We start from the raw sequence: 21,581 nt of genomic DNA on the forward strand, positions 1-21,581 counted from the left end.
TAATAAGAGGGCCAACTATGAAGTTATACTTGGATTTTTGATTGGAGGGTTGCAGTCTCTAACCTTGTCATTGTTCAAGGGTCAGCTGTATTTAATTTCAAAGAGACTGTGTTGAGCAGATGCAACAATGAATTTCAGATAAATCAGTTCAATCTGGCCTTTTCAGTCCTTCTATATTTTATCAATTTTAATGTAATTTGTGAGGGAATATGAGCTTCATCGTATATGTTTGCAAACAGCATGAATTAGTGTAATCGAAAGGCTTTATGCACCCTGACAGCACCCTGCAGTGCAGTGGGGATTGCCAAGTGTCAGCCAGGCCATCCTATTCAGTGTTGGCCGTGTGCCTAAGGTTCGTATGCTTTTCAAGAGCCTATAACAAGATCTAAACCCTGAAAATTGAATTTGTTCTCAAGTATGAAAAATAAAAATGAATATAGAACTAAGTACAAAACAAAATATTTGATCAGTTGGTTATTGCCCAATTATTTGTCATTATCTGTGAATTACACTTAATGTGACAGGTGAATATATTTTATTATTTTTAAAAATTTGAAGTACCATCAGTACAATGTGCCAATTTCTGGTGTACAGTACAATGTCCCAGTCATGCATGTACATACATATATTCATTTTCATATTTTTTTTCATTAAAGATTATTACAAGATATTGAACATAGTTCCCTGTGCTATACAGCAGAAACTTTTTAAAATCTATTTTTATATATAGTGGCTAACATTTGCAAATCTCAAACTACTAAATTTATCCCTTCCCACTCCCTTTCCCTGGTAACCATAAGATTGTTAACTATGTCTGTAAGTCTGTTTCTGTTTTGTAGATGAGTTCATTAGTGTCCTCTTTTCTTCTTTTTTTTTAGATTCCACATATGAATAATATCATATGGTATTTTTCTTTCTCTTTCTGGCTTACTTCATTTAGAATAATGATTTCTAGGTCCATCCACGTTGCTGCAAGTGGCATTGTTTTATTCTTTTTTATGGCTGAGTAGTATTCCATTGTATAAATATACCACTACTTCTTTATCCAGTCATCTGTCAATGGACGTTTAGGTTGCTTCCATGTCTTGACTATTGTATACAGTGCTGCTATGAACATTGGGGTGCTGATTTTTTTTGAATTAGGGTTCTCTCCAGATATATACCCAGAAGTGGGATTGCTGAATCATATGGTAAGTCAATTTTCAGTTTTTTGAGGAACCTCCATACTGTTTTCCATAATGGCTGCACCAAACTACATTCTCACCAGCAGTGTAGGGGGGTTTCCTTTTCTTCACACCCTCTCCAGCATTTATTGTTCATGGACTTTTGAATGATGGGCATTCTGACTGGTGTGAGGTGATACCTCATTGCAGTTTTGATTTGCATTTCTCTGATAATTAATGATACGGAGCATTTTTCATGTGACATTGGCCATTTGTATGTCTTCATTAGAGAATTGCTTCTTTAGGTCTTCTGCCCATTTTTTGGTTGGTTGGTTGTTTCTTTGTTATTAAGTTGTATGAGCTGTTTATATATTCTGGAAATTAAGCCTTTGTTAGTCGCATCATTTGCAAATACTTTCTCCCATCCCGTAGGTTGTTGTTTTGTTTTGCTTATGGTTTCCTTTGCTGTGCAAATGATTATAAGTTTAATTAGGTCTCATTTGTTTATTTTTGCTCTTATTTCTATTCCCTGGGTAGACTGCCCTAGGAGAACATTACTAAGATTAATGTCAGAATGTGTTGCCTGTGGTTAATATATTTTAATATATTTGATGTGATGCTGGAGGGGTCTTCCACAAGTAAGAGTGCATGGGTTCACTCAAGTCTTAGAATAGCCCTCAATGTCAGAGGCTTGATGATCTGAATCGAAGGGCAAAACCCTGAAACTAATTCTCAGAGTAATATGAGTCTTTTGGCATGAAATAGAGGTACTAATTTAGGTAGTACCCATCCCACTCGCCTCCGTCTAGCTCCATTAAGGATGAGAAAGCTGGGCAGGGCTTCTTATTCAGTATCACTGGAAATAGACCAAAACGGAAGAAACTTTTTTTTTTTATCAGAACTCCTCCTAGAAAGAAATGTAGGTAGGAGAATGCCATGGACCGAATTTCATGTCCCCTGAAAATTCATACGTTGAAGCCCTAATCTCCCATATGAATGCATAGGAAACAGGGACTTGGTTAAGGAAATGGTTAAGGTTAAATGAGGTGATAAGGGTGGAGCCCTGTTCAGATAGAACTGGTGTCTTTCTAGAAGAGGTTAGAGACAGAGCTTGCTCTCTCTCTCTCTGCCATATTAAGACCCAAGTGATTCTGCAAGTCAGGAAGAGTCCTCATCAGGAACTGAATTGACCAGCAACTTCACCTTGGATTACCCAGCCCCCAGAACTGTGAGAAATAAATTTCAGTCGTTTAAACCATCTACTGTATGGCGTTTTGTTACAGCGGCCCAAGCAGACTAAGAGAATGTTCCTTAGTGAGCAGCTTTGGGTGGGGTCAGAAAGCTCAGGACATGCTTCAAGATGAAGAGATGGTCCCCTGAATTACTCCTAATTCTGGTGAGCTACAGGGCTTTTGCTTTCCTAAGGTGGGTGTACAAGTTCGGGGACAGAGCTCAACCTCCCAGGACCGAGTTCTTCTACCTCTTGTGCAGTGGCCTTTCTGCCCTTCCCCAGGCAGCACTCATCAGACTTCCTCTAAATATGGGTCCAGCCAGTCTTTAAAGCACATCTGTGTGAATGGGCACCAGATCATTAGCTGCCTAGATGACCCGCAGGCCTGCGTTTGCTCCAGCTCTGGCCAGCTGTGACCCTCCATACCTCGATGTTGTAGCCGATGCCATGGGCCTTACACATCTGGAGAAAAACATAGTGGAAAACCAGCGAGAGATTGCTGTGCTTCAGCTGGGTGGTCATCACTGCATAGCGACTGGTTGCCAGCGACTGGAAAAGATCACAGCTGAATGTCAGAATCTTTACAAAATATTTAAATAAACTTTAAATTTTAGAATTGTGGATTAACGGAAAAGTTGCAAAGATAATACAGAGAGTTCCTATATACCCAGTTCCCCTACTGTTAACATCTCACACAGATGTGGCACATTTGTCACAGCTCAGGAGCCACATCGCACATTACAATTAAGTCCATACTTTGTTTGAATTTCATCAGTTTTTCTCTAATTCACATTTTCTGTTCCAAGATCCCCTCCAGGACACCACATAGTATTTAGTTGTCATGTCTCCTTAGGTTCTTCTAGGCCGTGATAGTTTCTCAGTCTCACCTTGTTTCTGATGATCTTGACAGCTTTGACAGGTACTGATCAAGTGTTTTGTAGACTGCTTGTCAGTTTGGGTTTGTCTGACGTGTTTCTCGTGATTAGATGGGGGTTGTGGTTTGGGAGAGGGGGGCTGCGCAGGTAAACTGCCACTTTAATCACTTTGTATCAAGGGTACATGTGTCAACATGACTCATCACTGATGATGCCAGCCTTGGTCACCTGGCTAAGGGAGGTTTGCCAGGTTTTTTTGCTCTAAAGATCCTCTCCCCTTTTCCATACTGTACTCTTTGGCGGTGAATCACCGCACGTACTCCACCTCCCTGAGGGAACTGATGTTAGAATTTTGATTCCAGCCACTTTCTTTCTTTGGGAAGTAGCAATTCTTTGTCTTCGTCACCTATCAGTGGGAGCTATCCCAAAGAGACTGGTTACAGTAGGCCCAAAGCATCTCAATTATAATGTCTCCTAAAATATTTAAAATTTAATATGTGCAAAAGGAAGTGTTGGATCCTGGTAGTTTTGTAGAATGTCTTCTGTGAGATGTTCGCCTTTGACAATTAGCTACATTTATCCTTGGATAAATGGAAGTTTGGAGAACTGTACATAAAGTCATGGCCAACCTTAGGGCATAGAAAATGGAGATGCCTGGCCCAGATTTTGAACTTTGGGAACCCTTAAGTGCTGGGAAACCAGGTGCCTGATCTCATGCAGTGACTTGAAATAGGAGAAAGGAAAGGAGCTGCTGTTGGCTCACAGCTGGCTGCAAGGATCCTGACAACCTGGCATTACCTTTTGTGAAACCCCAGGCTCTCTCTCTGTCTCTGAATTAAGGCAGGGGAGCTGGGGATGGCTGAGTGAGTGCCCAGTGGCGAATGAACATCCTTTCCCCACCTGCATCTCACACACACACACACACAGTCAGATTTCATGTTCACCTTTTCTGACATGTCCTCCACATATTGTGTCTTTTCCTTCAACGTTTACAGGAAGTACTGTATCTGATGGTCATGTTATCTATCAGTACTATTAATTAAGCCCATTCTTCCCGCACATAAGCAGGGTCCACATTGACAAAATGGTTAGGCTCCCACAGGGTAGTGGGTCAAGTTGTGCACTTCCATTGGCCTTGTCCCACTTGTAACCACTGGGAATTTTATTTTTACAAAAGAAAATCTGTTTGAGCCTCTATGCCTCGCCTCTACCTTGCTGTCACCCTGACCGATCATGAATTGTTCCCCTGGCTGCCTCCCTTACAGGACTGGGAGTTCTCTGAGGGCAGGCATGGTTTGGTTTCTGAGTCCCCAGGCTGGGCTTGATGCTAGCATTCAGTGTTTACTGACTGCAAGAAAGAATGGATACATGAAACAGAGTAAGTGGACTGCACTTCTCTCTGACTTAAGAGACTCTTCAAAGGATGTAATTCAGGAGACTTGCAGTCACTGAGTGCTTTGAGGTAGAAGCAGACATTGATTCACAAAGCTCAGAGGACAGTCACACCATCCCTAGAGAGTGACAGCTCAGGACATCCCAGGCCTTGCTGCTAGAAGACATCTTTTGGAGGACAGTGTAGTTCCAGTGGATCTGGCAGGGATTACTGGTGGGGAACAAGAATTGGCTACGAGAGGTTCTGGCTCGGGTATTTAGTCCTTCTGGAGGAGCGTGACCACCAGGCCTGCTGGCCCCACCATGCCAGGCTGTGCCATGCTCCCGCCTTCACAATGGAGGCCCAGAAGCCTGGGCTTTTGTGTATGGAAGTGAACTGTAAATACTCTGAAATTCCATTGTGGTTACTGAGCATGTAATTGTATGGTAATTACCATGAATTCACAAGATAATTCCAAGGTTATTTTTGTCTTCTAAACTTGTCTTATGCTGCCATAGTATATAAGCCAGCAAACCTTAGATCAGGCCCCAGTCAGCAAGGGAGAGAGGCAGGCAGGCATCTCTTAGCAGGTCCAGCTCAGTGCTGTGTCTCTTGGCTCCAAAGCAAGGCAGAAGAGCTCACTGCCCAGGATTACTGGACAGCAAGTAAGGACGGGCTGTCCTGAGGTTTCTTCCTCTCCACAGAGACAGACTGAAGTTCCCCCTCCTCTCAGACCTGGGCTTGTGATTCATAAAGAATCTGAAAGAAAAGCTAGGGTATTTGGTATAAGTCTCCAAGCAGTGTCTTCTTTTCCAGGACCATCACTGTCTCAGTCAGGACCATTATGGCCTAGAAAGCCGCTTCTCCCCTCTACCAGGGAGGTGGCGGTGTGAGCATCAGTCTGTAGTGGAGGGTTCTGTAGAGTCAGAATGGCTGAAGCTCAAAGCCGGAAGGGCCACGTACTGTGTGTGTGATCTTGAATATGCCACTCACCTTCCCTGACCACTGCTGATCAAGTGAGCACCTAGCACAGCACCTGGCACCCGGTGCGCGGTGTCTGCTACTGCTGCTGCTGAGTCTTTGGACACATCTGCGAAGCCTGGAGCATTTGGACCTACACTAAATGTTACCTTCCAGGCTGTTCCTTCCGCATTGGTACCTGGGACTCTGAGCATCACCACCAGATTGAGTGTTTCCCAAACTCAGGTTGGTCAATGCTCAGAACCCTTGGATCTCTTCCTTGCCTTCAAGGTGAAACGCAGGCACCTGGCTTAGCTGGCAGACTCCCCAAAGCTTGCTCAGTGGGCTGCTCCAAGCACTTCTCCTACTTCCCTTCCCAGATTCTCTGCCTCAGCCCAGCTGGTTCATCACCACCTCCTAAAGGACTGTGGGCTCTCTTCGGCCTCTGTCCTTCCTGCTGGGCGAGGTCTGCCTTTCCCTACCACTTGTGACTGCCTTAGTCCTTAAGGCCAGGCCAAGTATTATGTTCTCAATAAAGCATCCTCTGTCCCTGCCAGTCCACAGCAGTTTCTCCTAAAAGCTCCAGCAGCAGATTAAGGGGCTGTCACTCAAATGGCACTTAATTGAGACTTTGTGGTTTCTCCTGGTGTATGTGCTATTTTATACTTTCAACTCCTCAAGGAAAGGGACTTTATCAAATATCTTTGTATCCCTGATGCTTGCCGAACTTCTTGGCTTGTACTAAATGTTTAATGAATGTGTTATAATAATGCTAATAAGGACGAACATACACGATACGTCTGCTTTTTTAAAAAGAAGACGACTAACTCTGCAGTTTCTATGGGAAAAAAACTGTCGACGACCTAGGGTTGTCTTTTATCCAGCCTCGCAGCACAGCGGATGTATTGTCTTGAGGACTGGGTGAGTTCATAAAGACCTTGGAACAGTGTCTGGCACAGAGTAACGCTCAAAAACAAGCTAGCTTCTGTTAAGCATTTGTTAAACTACATAATTTCACAAATAAAATAAATTATTTGAAAACAAAAACCGATCAACTGACCAATAAATCTTTTCACCAGAAAGAGACTTGAATCAGAAGACCTGGGCTTTGCTACTTACTTAACTTTATGGCCTTGGGCAGCTCACCCAACTTTGAGTAGCCTTACTTTCCTAACCTGTAAAATGGGCATGATAACCCCTGTCGTAGCTATTTCTTGGAGCTGTCACGGGGATCAAATAAGTGCATGTCTATTTAAAGCACAAAGTAATCATACAAATAGGAAACATCATTTTTAAAAGGCCGACTTGTGTAATCGACTTTCTTCTGATGCTGTAAAGCCCATTTAGGTTTGCCAAGGAAATCATAACTGAAATGGATTTTATAGCATCAGAAGACTCCTCCGTGGCCATCTGGTCCATTCAGTGCTCACCGAGTTCCGGCCCGGCTCAGAGCAGATTAGGAGCCAGTGGATGATGGCAGCGTGCCTGCAAATAATCTTATCACACGGAGATGATGCTGCCTCCGGAAGAAGAGCATTCTCCATGGCCTTAACCAGAGGCTTCTCCAGGGGTGTGCTGAAGCTCTGCTCTGGGGCTGGATCACTGATTCTCAGCCAACACGAGGCGAGTTAGATAGCACAATGGTCAGACACACAGGCTTCAAAGTCTGGCAGGCCTGGGCTCAAATCCTGGCTTACACACTTGCTTGTTGAGTGACCTTCTACAAGCTGCTTAGCATTTTTTAACCTCAGTCTTCTTAACTGAAAACAAGTGCAATAACAGCACCTGCCTAATATGTTGGGGCATATACAGAACCATGCATGTAAAGAACTTCGATGAAGTACCTGGTTGGAGTAGAGGCTCGATACATTTTGGATGTCGTCGTGTTATTATATGCGTTACAGTTATCTGCTGGCCTATCTGTGTCCTTTGGAAACCTCGGAGCTCCTTGCCACTCATCCTTATATCCTCTGCGCTTAGTAGAGTACCTGACAAAGCAGGTAAACTTACTTCTAGTTGATTCTGGCTGAAACTATTAAGGGATAATTAAGGTGATGGCTGATGAGGACTTAGGACGTGACCCGCCACAACAGTGTTACTCCTTTGTAAAAGATTCTGCAAGAACAAGACCTTTCCATGAAAGGCTGTGGTACCGAGGGACAGGCCCTTCCTGTGTCCCCTTGCGGGACATATTCCCCACCCCCAGCAGCCCACTGGTCCCAAGGCTGCTTGGGCCAGGCTTGAGACAGAGGCTTATTCTACAGGCCCCGTAAAATCAAACCCCTCAAGAGGCCCTGGGGGTCATTAAGGCCTCCCCTATTTTACAAGTGAGGAAACTGAGGCCAGAGAGAGAATTCATGGCCCCTGGCTTCCAAAGCAGTGTTTTTTTTTTTTTGTTTGTTTGTTTTTGTTTTTTCAAATTCTCTCCAGATTCCCACTGGCCACATTTGGAATGTGTGGGACTTTCAGAGATTAGCCTTTTCTAGTAAAACAAGGGGGAAAAAAAGAAAGCAAAATATTATTGGTAGAAGTCTAGTTTTATTAAACTACCTTTCTAAATCACAATCTAACAAGAATGCTTCAAGCCAAATAAAGGAAGCTTGAAATACTCCTTTTCACTGGAGAATATAATTTTGCTTCAGCCACAATTTAAATTGATTTAGTTCTGAGCACCAGCACTTGAAGTGTGGAGCAAATTCTATTTTCGCCATGATACTTGTTTTGACAGTGATGCATTTCAGTTGACATAGCTGAAATCCTTATGTAATAAATCTCTGCCTGAAAATTAATCATGTTTATAATATTCTGAGAATTAATAACACCCATTGCTCAAATCATTAACTTAAAAAAGGAGCTTCCAAAATCTGTTGCCGGCAGTAAGGGACCACAAATAAATGAATGTTTGATAAAATAATCCAAGTAGCAGTTTAACAAGCGTAAACTTGAATGTGGTTGCAATAACACAGAACTATTGTTTAAGGGTTGGCAGAGGCTGATGGGGTTCTTATTTCAGTTACGAAGCAGGCATCCACATGCATAATGAACTGCTCTCTGAATTATTAATGTGTTGCTTATTTAGCCTCATCTGTCTAGAAGATAATGTATCCTAACTCTAATGAGTGATTGGTTTTGTACGTAATTACAGTAGCAGCAGTAGCGGGGAAATGTGTGCCTTCAAAGAAGGAGTTCTAAAAATAAAGTCATCACATAAACTCCGTTGTTGTTGCATTCTATCAAAATCAAACCCAAAGCATTTGAGAATTCATAATAAATTACAGGAGACAGAATCATTATTAACATCATAATTTAACACAAAAGGTTTTACTTAATCATTCATTACTGATCAAGTGCTGTTAAAATGCTTATAAATGACTTGGGTTGTTTGAAGATGTTTGCAGAGATGGTCCCTCTTGGCCACTCACCAGCTGTGGTGCAGAGGGTCCACCAGGAGAGAGGACAAGTAAAAACAGGTAGAAAAGGGTAACAATTTATGCCCATTCTGACAGAATGTTAATTAAAAGTTTAAAAGCCATTAGGTGACTCCTTATTTCTAACACATGCACGTCTGGGACTCATCCGATCTTGTTTCCACCTTCAAGTGGTTATTGGTGGAGAACACTGGATCAGAAGCCCATGCACCTGGTCTAACAGGTCTAGATGACAGTTGTTTGCCACCTGTTTCTGATAAGGGGACAACAACTTTTCTTAAGAGTTCAGAAAAGTTTTTGCTTTTCCCCTGCACAGCGTATAATTTAAATGAATAGGCCCAAACTGGAAACCTTATATAGGCGTTTGTTCCGAAGGCGCCCTCATTATCACTGTGGTTTTATCTGTGCGTTTCCTTTTTCTTGTCTTCAAAGGGGGCTGTCAATTGACTGACTGTAAACCTGACGGCATCACAGTCTATTCACACTTGTTCAGGAAGCTTCAGTTTGGTTGTAAATTGTACCATGTGTGCGTGTGTGCGTGCTTCTTTTCAAACTCGCCCATCACACGTGCACATATGCATAGGAGTTCGTGCACACACACACACACACACACAGTGGCACCAGGGTGAGAATGTCCACTTTTCTTTCTAAAACCCAAAGCACTTTCAGTTTATCACTACATCAGAAAACCTGCATAGCTTTTCTTCAGTGATTGCAGAGACGTTTGAATTACTGGAGATCATAATGCTTCCTCTTGTGTGCGGGCAATTCCTATAAGTGTTTCAGACTCTTGGTCACAGGAAAATCCCTGTATGTAGCCTGTAGCTAAGATTGAAGCCTATAGGCAAGATGGGAAAAATGGGAGAGTGTATCTAACTCAAAGAACAACTTCTGCTTACAGCCTTCTGAAACAATGTGCTTAAATGCAGCAAATTGCCTTTGAAAGTCTTGTGTTGAATACAAACTCAGCTTCCAGCTTCCTTTTGGAAATGGATGGAGTTATTTAGATTTGCTAAGCCGGAAGGTGTTGAGTTTTACTGCCTTCCCTCCCTCTGGCACTGAATTTAGGGTCCTGTATGTCCCTTTGGCGAGGACAGAGGCCACAGGTGAGATTGAACCTGGGAGATTTCTAGCAAGGTCCTGGGGCCTAATTAAAAGAGATCTATGTCTCCTCCCCAGTTTAGCTCAGCTTCTCTCCTCAATAAGCAAAGAGATCTAAGGGATTCCCACGAGGAAGAGTACTTCACAGGACAAGGGGATTGGGAAGGAGGAGGGGGCTGCCACATGAACCCTCAAGCCATCTGGCACCCTCTCCAGGTTGCTCTTCGAAGTGTACACTGAGTTCCTGCCAAGGAAAGTGACGTGTGGGGACCCTGGGCAGAGTCAAACAGGGTTCTTCAAATCCAGAAGCATCTCTTGGACCTGAAGATGCTCAACAGAGAGGCAGGAGTTACTGCTCTGAAAACATGTCTCTAGGGTGCTGGTATGGGGGTGCTTTTAACCACCGGCATTCCTTCTTTTATCTGCTTGACATACTTGGATCTCAAGTAGTGCTTCATTTGCAAAAAGGGCATGAAGCCCCCTGCTATGGGAGAAGCAGAAGAAACCCTCTGGCACTGTCAGAGCAGCTGTGGCCTGAGCCCCAATCCACTCTCATATCCCACCTACGGGAAGGGCCATCTGGTCCTCTTGACCTCTGCCCTCCTTCCCCAGGAGCAACCTAGCTCACCGTCCCCATGGAGATTTACCCTTTGTTACCCAGGGTCCTGGGGTTGGTAAACCTCAACCAGCCCCAGGACTGCTGCCTCCAGCCACCCTAGAGATGGGCTAGTGATGAGATGGGGAACTGGGGCCATGGGAAGAGGTGGATCAGGGGCACCTCATTAACCAAGCTGGGAGTTAGGATTTTCCTGAAGATGACAGGAGTCATTTCAAAGTCATAAGCAGAGGAGCAACATACTCAGATTCTTTGCCTTGACCACCTTGACAGGAGGCAGGGGATCTTAGTGAGAAACTATTATCATCCTACAGTGAGACCATGAAGGCCAAAGCGAAGGCAGTATCTTTGTGGAAAGGAGAGGAGGGGTCAGAGTTGAGGCATGTTAGCAGCTGGCATCAACATGAGCTGGTTGCTGCCGGGACGTGGGGATGTAGGGTGTCTCAGCCTCTGGCCTGATCCACCAAGAGGAAGTACGGGGAGGAGAGAGGGCAGATGCAGTTTTGGATAGTCTGACCCTGAGGACTCTGAGAAGTTCTGCTGAATATTGGATCTAGGACTCTAAAGCTCAAAAAAGAGATGGGGGTAGAAAAACACGGGTTTTGTCGTAAGCTGCCGGTAACTGAAGTGCTGGGTGTAGAAGTACTTGCCCAGGGAAGCAGGCTGAGAAGAGGATGGAGGGCAGCACCCTAGCACCCACCCCTGGAAAACCCCGGGCTTCCCCTTTCTGGATGCCCTGTCCCCTCTCCGGTGACCCATAGCATGCATATCCCAGAAGCCCATCTTGGGCAGCTGAGTGACTAGCCTGAGGTTCCTTTCTGCTTTCTGGACCCACAGTCAGAGCTCAGTACGTGGCGGCTGCGTGTTGCTGACGCTGAGGGGACTGAGGGAGCACCAGCTGCTTACCGGCATTGCCTGGGCGTTCAGGTGGCTCACTCTCCTCTCTCTCTTGGGAACAAAGCAGGGCACCTGCAGGGTGCTCAAGCTGCAATCCAGGTGGCCGTTGGTCAGGTACAAGGCGAGCTGCGTCAGGGCCAGCTGGTCACTGTATGAGAGGTTGAGGCCCGTTGCCCACACCTGAGTAACACAGGAGCCGTAGACATGAGGGTGAGATGAGCTGCTGGGAGAGAAAGCCCCTCCCGCCCCGCCCAGCCCAGACCACCCCGGGCCCAGCCACACTGGCGAACACGCGACTTAACAGAATAGATGTTTTTGCTTCTGTTTCTCCTTCGTGTAACTGAAGGATGGAGCCTCATCAGAAGACTGAATGTCCTCATGGGAAGTTACACAATGGGACAAACGTGGCCAAGATAATCTGCTGGAGAAGCCCAGTTCTGAAAGGTTCACGTGGACTTTGATTTTTCTGCCTGCGGTTTGCATTTCTACAGTGGTTAATGCAGTATGTTCCACTGAGAAATGAGGCTAGATAAAACCTCAGAGGATGGAGAGTCAAAGTGGAACACAGGAGAGGGGAAAGAGTGAGTAAATACGAGAAAAGGGCAGTTTTCCCTGGTTACAGAAAAAGCAATGCTGGCCTCTCTGGGAATTTCTGGGAATTCTTCTCTGGGAATATGATTCTTAAGGGACATTTAGGGTTGGCCTATGAGCCTTAGCTCTACCACTATGTTTATGTTTTACTTTAAGAGTCCAGGAAAGTCACTTTACCCACCCTATGATGTCACAGATACTCACCGGGGGAAAGCTGATGGCACCCACCCTAGCGGAATCACAGCCTTATTAGAAGAATACTATGATGCAGTGAAAATTAAAACGCTTTGGAAAATAGGTGTATGTAAGCAGTAAGTGACTAGATCACTGAGTAATGTCCGTTTCCTCCTCGGACGGATACTTACTGAGTACCCGCTATGGGCTAAACTGCCGATGGTGAAAGCCGGTCACATTCAACCTCTCCCTTCTCCTGTGGCAGGCCACCCTTAATTCCTCTTGTCACCCTCACCTCTGCACTGAATCCAGAAGCACTCCCAGAATCCTCCTCAGTTCAGTGCTCAAGGCGTATTATTGTACTAGTTACACAAGTGTAAAACGTGAAGAGACACAGATCCTGCCATCAAGGAAGGGAAGGTGGATGAATCATATTCGATTAATTATGACATGATGAAAACTTGATACAATAAAGGGAGGGAACGAAGTAGTACAAAGCAGAAGGAATGGATAGTCTGAGTTTGTCTAGTGAAGTCAGGGCTACATCGTGGAGAGGGGAACATCTGAGCTTTGAGGAGCAATGCAAACATGACTGGTTCCCATGTAGCAAGTACCTACAGTGTGCCAGGAGCTTCACATAATCTCACATCTGTGTACTAACCTAAAAATAACAGCTGTGTGTCACTGATAAAGACACAGAGGTTCAAAGAGGTACCCAAGTCCACACAGCTAGGAAGTGGTGGTGCTGGGATTTGAATCCAGTTCTGCCTGGCTCCAAATCCACCCTCTGCCCTTTCCCTGAAGGAGGAGACAGCACTGATCCTGGACCAGCCAATCCTCACCCTGGACAAGTTTCCCAGTCAAACTAAAAGCTAAAGTTGCAGAGGATCAGAACATGTTTTTGTTGAATATAATCCATGCCACGGAAATGTCTTGTGGAGAAAACATGAAGTATTGTGTTTCTGGAGTATGCTGTAATTAGCAGTAATGCATTTTCACTGTAGGAAGTTGGAAACGAACACATTTTCGTGAAGATTTGATTAAACAGTTTCTCCTCTTAGAAGGCCTACGTGTGCCCCACACACTAGCTGGGTCTGTTAAAATACAAAATACATCTGCCCTAGAGTGGACTCCTCTCAAACAAATCTAGCAGTGAGCGACTTGAGTAAGCATTGACTGTAAATGGCGTCATTATAAGGATATTAAGAGGTCAGGCTGTCAGGGCCCCTTGCTAAACTGAAGCTAATTTCAGGAGTCATATTCGCACAGTAATGTCCTTTTGTAATAGCAAATAAATCACATTTGCAACAGTTGTTAAAAACTAACTGCCAAGTATCTGTTGCAGTTGTAAATATCCTATTTGTCAACTTAAATATTTCCTACTGTATGGCATAAAATGCAGATCAGATGGGGACAGCCACTTCTCCTTAATACGAGAACGTGAACTTGCTGTTCTTACATGTTGGCACTTCCCCCCCCGCCCCAGAGCTTCTATTTTTGATGTTTCAGCCTCCTCGATCACAGGGAAATGCATATAACAAACATTATTACTATTATGTTAATAGTATTAATGTTTGGTGATGAGGATTTTAGTGGGAAGGCAGCCCAGAGTAGGGGAACAAGAACCGAGGAGTCGGAGAGCCTGAATCTGTGCAATCGTGAAATGGATATTTAAGCTCGCTCAGTCTCAGTATTCTTCGGTGTAAAAGGCACAAATGATAATACCTACCACAAGTGGTTTCGAAAACAAAATAGAATAAATGCACATAAAATTGCCTTACCTATGGTAAAGTTCAATACAGGTGTTATTTATGATTGCTAAACATTTCCTTTACGAGCAGCAGGTCCTCAGGAGACACATTTTCAGTTGCCTGCGTAGCTATTAGATCGCCCCGTTTAATAGCTGTTCTCCCCAGTCGCCATCATTGTGTTCAGCCTCAAGACTCAGTCCAGTAGGTGGTTAGGTTTGAGCAGGGTTGGTATTATTCTATCTCCTTTTGACCGATGAGGATACTGAGATGGAAAAGTAGCCCCACGGTTTGCCCAGGAACACAGAGCACAGGCCAGAAATCCGGTCTTTTTGTAGAGCCAGAATCTTTTTGCTACCCCAGCCTGCCCTAACTCCTTGGTTTACAAAGGAAATAGAACAGATTTCTTCAAGCCTTTTCCTCAACAGCAGGCTTGCCTGAATTGCTCAGATAATTGTTGTGTTCTCCATCTGGTTTTTCCATTGAAGACACCGCCTGAGGCATGCTTGTTTTGCGGACAGGGGTTTTCCTATTTCCCCCTCTAGACTGCCAGCCCTTTAGGGGAGGCTGCTCAGTCTTTGTCTTCTCACAGCGCCCGGTGTCTGGGCAGGCTCGGCTGCCAGCAGGGCACATAGCACCTCTGATGGTTCACTGTGAACTCCTTCACAGCGCTACAGGGACGGGATCTAAGTGGGTCTCCTGAAGCTGGTTTCAGATCCAAATGCAGCAGATATTCAGTGAGCATCTTCTCTGTGCCAGCCCCAGGCTTTCACACATAGCACATTTAACCCTAGTCTTGATTTCCGATTTCGCTGTTACCTTCAGAACCCAGTCTCTCTCTGCGCTGGCTACTCCCACCACAATTTAGAGGAGCAACGACGTACAGAGACACTGTGCAAAGTCACTACGCCTGGGGATGGAGAGAAGCGGATATGGACGTGGCTTTGACACGACTTGTAGGACTTGCGATGACTTGCTAACAGGTTAATTGGTTAGATGTGAGGGTGAGGGAAAACCATAACCAAGGGTTAGAACTGGAAAGACCCTTAACAATCACCTAAAACAATCAGTTGATTCCATAAATGGAGCAATTCTAGTGTGAGAAGCAAAGTGCTTTGCCCTGGGTTTCAGAGCCAGGTATCGAAGGTGTGGGACAGGAAGCCAAGGTGTCATAGCTCGCAGCCATAAGGCACCTGTTGATAGTTATTTGACTGATAAATGACACTCACAATCCATTTTGCTAAAAATGGCTAGAAAACTAGAGAGATTTACATCAAGGCCTTAAGCAGCCGAGGCAACACAAAAATATTCATCTGAGCATTACTTGTAAAACAGAAGAACTGCAGCTGTCCAGCATTTGGGCATTGGTTAAGAAGATTATGACATATCCAAGTGATGGGATAGTCTGTGATACTGTCATTAAAGATAATGATTGTGACTGACTTTCGATGATGTAGGAAGATACACAAAACAGCAAGAGAGGGATGTAAAGTCATACAGGCAATATGACTTCAGCTTTGTAAAAATGATAGTATATGTAGAAAAGAGTACATGAGAATATGACGAAATGTTAGCAGTCTATTGTTAATACTTGCAGATGTGAGGTAAGCAAAATTATAGACAGGCTTTCATATATATTCCAGAGCTGCACTAATGTGGTAGCTACTAGCCTCACGTACCTACTGAACACTTGAAATGTGGCTGATTCAGGTTGAGACGAGCTACACCATCTTCTGAAGAATGAAGAAGTAAAAGACTGAAATATCTCATTAATAGTATTTTATACAGATTACATGTTGAAATGATACCATTTTGGTTATGTTGAGTTAAATAAAACATTATGTATTAAAATTATTTTCATCTAGTTTTTGGTTCCATTTTTAAATGAGGCAACTAGAAAATTAAAAATTACACACGTAACAACATTTGTGGTTCACATTCTACTTCTGTTAGATGGCTTGCAAAAAAAGTGCATTGCGGCGTCAGCCAGGGGCAGGGCCAGCAGGGGTGGGGTAGGCTGGGGAGAGGTGTGGCAGAGGCCCCAGCTCTCCACTCCCTGGGGCAGGGTGGGCAGAGCACAGGGCAGAAGGGAAACCGAGAAACTGCAGTAACCTCGTCGCTTTTAAACAAGCATGTGAGGACGGAAGACAGGGTCAGGCAGAGGCAAGCTTGCCCAGAATCGTTCTGTCCCAAGGTTCTGGGTCCTGCTTAGGCTGTAAGCTTGGGGATGGAATGGTAGTCACAGGCTTCTGTGTGGGGAGCTGTGGGGGAGAGGGTCCCAGTATTGAGCCCTTTTCGCCTTGGGTGTTCCAGGCAGATGGAGGCTGCCTGCTCACCCCTGCTGCTTCTGCCTCCTTCGTGTGACAGGCAGGATGGATGGGTGGTGGAGCATGTAGATGTGGGCAGATGTGCTCCGGCCCTACGTTCTGGGACTAGATCCATGTGCAAATAAAGTAGCAAGGAGTTTGGTCTTATCAACCTTCTGTTATGGGCACTGGGGTGGGTATAGGACTGAGAGACTGATTTATACATCAAATAACATTCGTTGAAGAATCATAGAATTTCAGAGCTTCAAGAGCCCACAGATGTTTTGCAGACCCATCTCGAGGTTTTCTTTTCTTCTTCTCCTTCTTTGCTTGTGAGGAGAAGGCCCCAAGGCCCCCAGACAGGATAAGTCACTCTCTAAAGGCCCTACTCTCCGCACCAGGGTTTAAGACAAGCATTTGTGACTCTCAGCAAGGCACCTCCTGGGACCACACTGTCCTCGACCAGTCACTGAGAACAACAGTCCTGGTGGCCCTTCACTCAGTTGCCTCCAGATGCGTCTGTGATGCTAACTGGGAATTCCTGAGCTTGTGTAGAATATTCTGGGGGGAGGATTTGAAAGTTTTCATTTAGAACATTTCATTCTGATAATACATTTGGAAAAATCGTCAGTAGGTTGTTCAATTTTTTAATTGAAGTGTAGTTGATTTACAGTATTATGTTAGTTTCAGGTGTACAGCATAGTGGTTCAATATTTTTATATATTATACTCCATTGAAAGTTATTATAAAATGTTGGCTATATCCCCTGTGCTGTACAGTATATTCTTGAAACATTTACTTTATATATAATGGTTTGTACCTCTTAATCTCTTACCGCTGTCTTGCCCCCCTACCTTCGCTCTCCCTGCTGGTAACCACTAGTTTGTTCTCTGTATCTGTGAGTCTGTTTCTTTTTTGTTATATTCATTTGTTTTACTTTTTAGATTCCACATACAAGTGATAACAGTATTTGTCTTTCTCTGTCTGACTTATTTCACTAAGTTTACCTTCCAGGCCCATCCATGTTGCTGCTTGTGTAGAATTTTGTTTTAAAGGCAGATCCTGTAACTAAGGCTACCGAGAGATGCAGCAGTGAGAATTCACCCACCACAGAGGTGGCTTCAGGCCTTTAGAACAGAGTGCAGTGCACAGCCCACCCGCCTCAGCAGCTCGTCTTAGCTGAGGGACGTGTGCATCCTGCTCACATTCATGTCTTTATCCACCATTGGATCATTTGGTTCTTTCCAGAGCAAGACCAAACCCTCAGTCAGGCCCAGGGCCCCACAGCTATGGCTGAGCTGTGGAGGCGAGGCCATCTGCCCAGCTCTCTACTTGCTGGGCGATACAGCCCTGGGTGACCACAGTTCCCTCTGTCCTTATTGCTTTGGCTAAAAACAGGGCCAAGGGCTGATTTCCTTCTTACAACTGTGGAGGCCAGGAATCCACTGGAGGGTGTTGAGCCAAGGAGGGACATGATCCAACATATTTTGAAAGGGTTACTCAGATGGTGGTGGGGAGAAGAGACCGTGAGGAGACAAGGATGGAAACAGGGAGGAGGCTGCTGCAGAGGTCCAGGTGAGAGATGACGGTGGGCGGCCCAGCGGGGTGATAGTAGAGGGTGAGGGAAATGGTCATCTTACAGATACACTTCAAAGCTACAGCCTAAAGCACTTATTGACGGGTTGGAGGCAGGGTGTGAGAGAAACAGAGGAGTCAAGGGTGTCTCCAAGACTCCTGCCCTGAAACAAAGGGAGGATGAGTTACTGTGTACTGCTTGGGGCTCACTGCTAGAGGAACAGTTTAGAGGGTGAATTAATATTTCAGGTTTAGGTGTGTTAAGTGTGAGATGCCTTTGCTGAATGGTGTTCCGGAGGATGGGATGAGATCCCAGGCACCTTTTCTCCTTTCTCAGATGTGAAATCAGGAGGATGTGCTTGGCTGCATCGTGGGGGTAAAGCAGAATCAGTCCCTGTGGGAGGCACTTTTTACTCTGCTGTCACTTTGGGGCCTCAGGCTCGAGGCTGTCCTTGGTTGAGGAGAGGCGAGTTCTGTAGAGCATGAGGCCCTCCCTAGGAGACATGCTTCTCACAGGTTTAGGCCCAGATGAAATGAGGTTGAGAAAGGAAGGGGCAGCTTGGTAGGGAGAAGAAGTGACAGCAATAGGGACTAGAGGGGCCTGTGCCCTGAGGGAGGCAAATATCTTCACTGGATGGAAAGAGTCCTGGACCAGAGACACAGGGCCTTATTGGGAGGGGGTTGGCCTCGCTGTTTACTGTCTGTGATCTTCCTTCCCCTCTCTGGGCCTCGGTTTCCTTGTCTATTAGCAGACCCGATGGTATCTGTCCCTGGGGGCTGTTGTGAGGATCCAGTGACTACATGAGATGCTGTGTGAGACTACTATTGTGGGGCCTGGCACACACAAATCTGTTTGGACTCTGACATGTTCCCCGTGTGTGCCAGGGGCAGAGTCTGGCACAGGCAGAACTCACTTGCTTGGCTCTTGACTACGGTATTCTTGCCTGCTTCTCAGAGATGGGGGTGCACTTTTAACTCTTCTCAGATGCTGTTTAAAAACAGGCTCCAGAATCCTGGCTATCATAGAGAGAACATGCTTTCTCAAGCAGCTACTAAACGAGATCTCTTCCCATTTTGATCATTTGAATTGCCAGACAGCTTCAAACTCTCCATTATGGTAAACAACACGCCTGACACTTAATTTTAAAGAAGGTGGTACACTGCACTGCAAGAATTTTCACTTAGGAAAATATTAATGCGATTATGACATTGGTAAGAATTGTTTGTATTATGTAAAAAAAAAAAATCAATACACAGGCGGAGGGGACTGCAGCCTCTTGGCATGTTGCCACCTAGTGGCGGCTTCTGGGATGGCCTAGTGTCTCAGAGGTGAGGAGCTGCAGTCGCTTCTGAATGGGGTAGTCGCCCTGGGCCCTGATCAACAATTGAAGCTCCTAGTATCCATCTTGGAGGCCTTCCCCTCTGTCCCTATTAACCCCATTTATCTTTCTGGGCATGATTTAAATCACAGCTCCATCACGCTGTCTCTGAGCACGCAGAGTATCCATTCTCTCTACCGCCCGCACTGGATCCTACCTTGTATCGGACCTTTGGAGTTCATGGGGCCAAAGGCAGGAGAAAACCATCTGCACCTGCTTGCTACTTAGCACTCGGGGCCCAGGTGTCCACCATGCTGGGGCCTCCTTGAATTTCAAAGGCCTTCAAAATATTTGGATTCTGAAAAAACAAATGTTACCAGCCCCCAATTATGAAAGGAAAACTATTAAACAGCAACATTATAAAAACATGAACAAAACTGACCTGTTAGTTAAATGCGACACAACTCTTTTACGCAGTTATGTCTGTGTCACATTCCACGAGACCGCATTTAATACATTTGATCTGATATAAGGTGATGGAATCTTGGAAACTGAAAATACTCCGGACAGAGAGAGGCCTTCAACAGCCCAAATGGCAGACCGAAAATGACGTTCGTCATCTGCACCTCCTCACTGCACGGCCGAGGGCTCCGAGAGGTGAGCTGACTGGCTCACACCCCGCAACGAGGTGAGATGCTGGAATCACGTTTCCTGACTCCTGCCCCAGCTCTTTCCACGACACCTAATTTCTAGGTAGTGCCAGAAGCCTCTCTGTGACTTTCGGAGAGGTGTAGGAACTATATTCAGAATTCATTTGGGGAGCCAAAATGGAAAATTGAAAATTGAAACCTGCACCAGCTTTATTTATGTTTTCCACTTTTGAAAAAACAGTCACAAAAATTTTAACGTACTCTTGCCTTCCCTACTTCCTTCTCCAAACTTCTTCCACTACCTCTATAAATTCATGATTTTCTCTTTCTTACTTTCGAGATGGATGGCCTAACCGATGTTGTTTGTAGTCTTCAGGTACAGAATTACCTACTCATTCCTTTTTTCCTTTTAAGTATTTCCTCACGTTCGTATTACGAATTTTTGGAAGGCCATTTTCTATTTTGACATTATGCACTAAGCTATAAACATGAAAACCCAATTTTTATACACCATTATGGGTTTCTAGGACTACTAACTATATATGCTTCTCCCGTGCTAATTCAATATAATAATCCCATGCAGTAGACAGTTCTTCTTCTTAATTTTCACACTATAAATGTCAGGGTTGGTGAATGATTTGCTTGGCTGAGACGTGCTCCTTTAAAGTTACTACAAATGACCTCCAGAAGGCTCTTGTGTGGACTTTCAAAGCAGAACGCTCTTGTTCTGGAGCTCCCATTGAGGGGCATTCCTGTGCCCGGTCCTTGAGGACATGGAAGGCGGTCTTGCAAAGTGAGGTGGGGATGCAGCACTGGCCCCGTCAGTCCAATGAATTGGCAGAGTTCGTCTTTCCCTCTCATTTTCCTTGACAGCTCCAGCAAACCAGAATTTCTTATAAGGAACAACCTTGGTTACAGACTCTGTGGGCAAGAAACACTGGCTGTGGCCTTTGAAGTGATCTTGTGCTGCTGCTTCAAACTCCAGCACGAGGCTCCAAGAAGGGAAGAGACCAGAGCTCAGAGCTTTTGATGTCAAGTCCAAGGCAAGTTTGCTTACATTTGGAAAACTCCTAGAGAGGAGAATTAAACCAGTAGCAGACCTCTCATTCATATCTGAATCCTGCATAATACCCAGCACAGCACCCCTGACATGGGTGTGCAATAAATCTTTGTTGAGTGATTCCATTAAATAATACAAGGAAATAAATCGTCCTTTTAAAACACAGACAGGAGCAATACCACTTCAAACCCACAAGGATGGCTGACATATAAAAGACAATAACTACTGTGGGCAAAGATAGGGCGATATTGGAACCCTTATACATTGTGAGATTGTAAAATGGTGCAGCCACTTAAAAAAGTTTAGCAGTTCTTCAAAAGTTAACATAGAGTCACCGTATGACCCATCAGTTCTACTCCTAGGTGTACAACCAAGAGAAAAGAAAATGTGTTCACACAAAGACTTGTACATGAATGTTCAAAGCAACGTGATTCATAATGGTCAAAGAGTGGAAGCAATCCAAATGTCCATCAAATGATGAATGGATAAAAAGAGTAGTACATCCATACAATGGA

General features: G+C 44.8%; 1 protein-coding gene across 1 annotated transcript in view; it reads right to left on the minus strand.

The window, feature by feature from the left end:
• Positions 1 to 21,581, minus strand: part of IQCH (IQ motif containing H) — a 184,206-nt gene that overhangs the window by 12,542 nt on the left and 150,083 nt on the right. The window contains 2 exon segments of the mRNA XM_072962195.1: positions 2,821 to 2,943; positions 11,653 to 11,823. Coding sequence (XP_072818296.1) covers positions 2,821 to 2,943; positions 11,653 to 11,823 — 294 coding nt within the window.

Source organism: Vicugna pacos, chromosome 6 (genome assembly GCF_048564905.1).
Source record: "Vicugna pacos chromosome 6, VicPac4, whole genome shotgun sequence".
NCBI classification, from domain to species: domain Eukaryota; kingdom Metazoa; phylum Chordata; class Mammalia; order Artiodactyla; family Camelidae; genus Vicugna; species Vicugna pacos.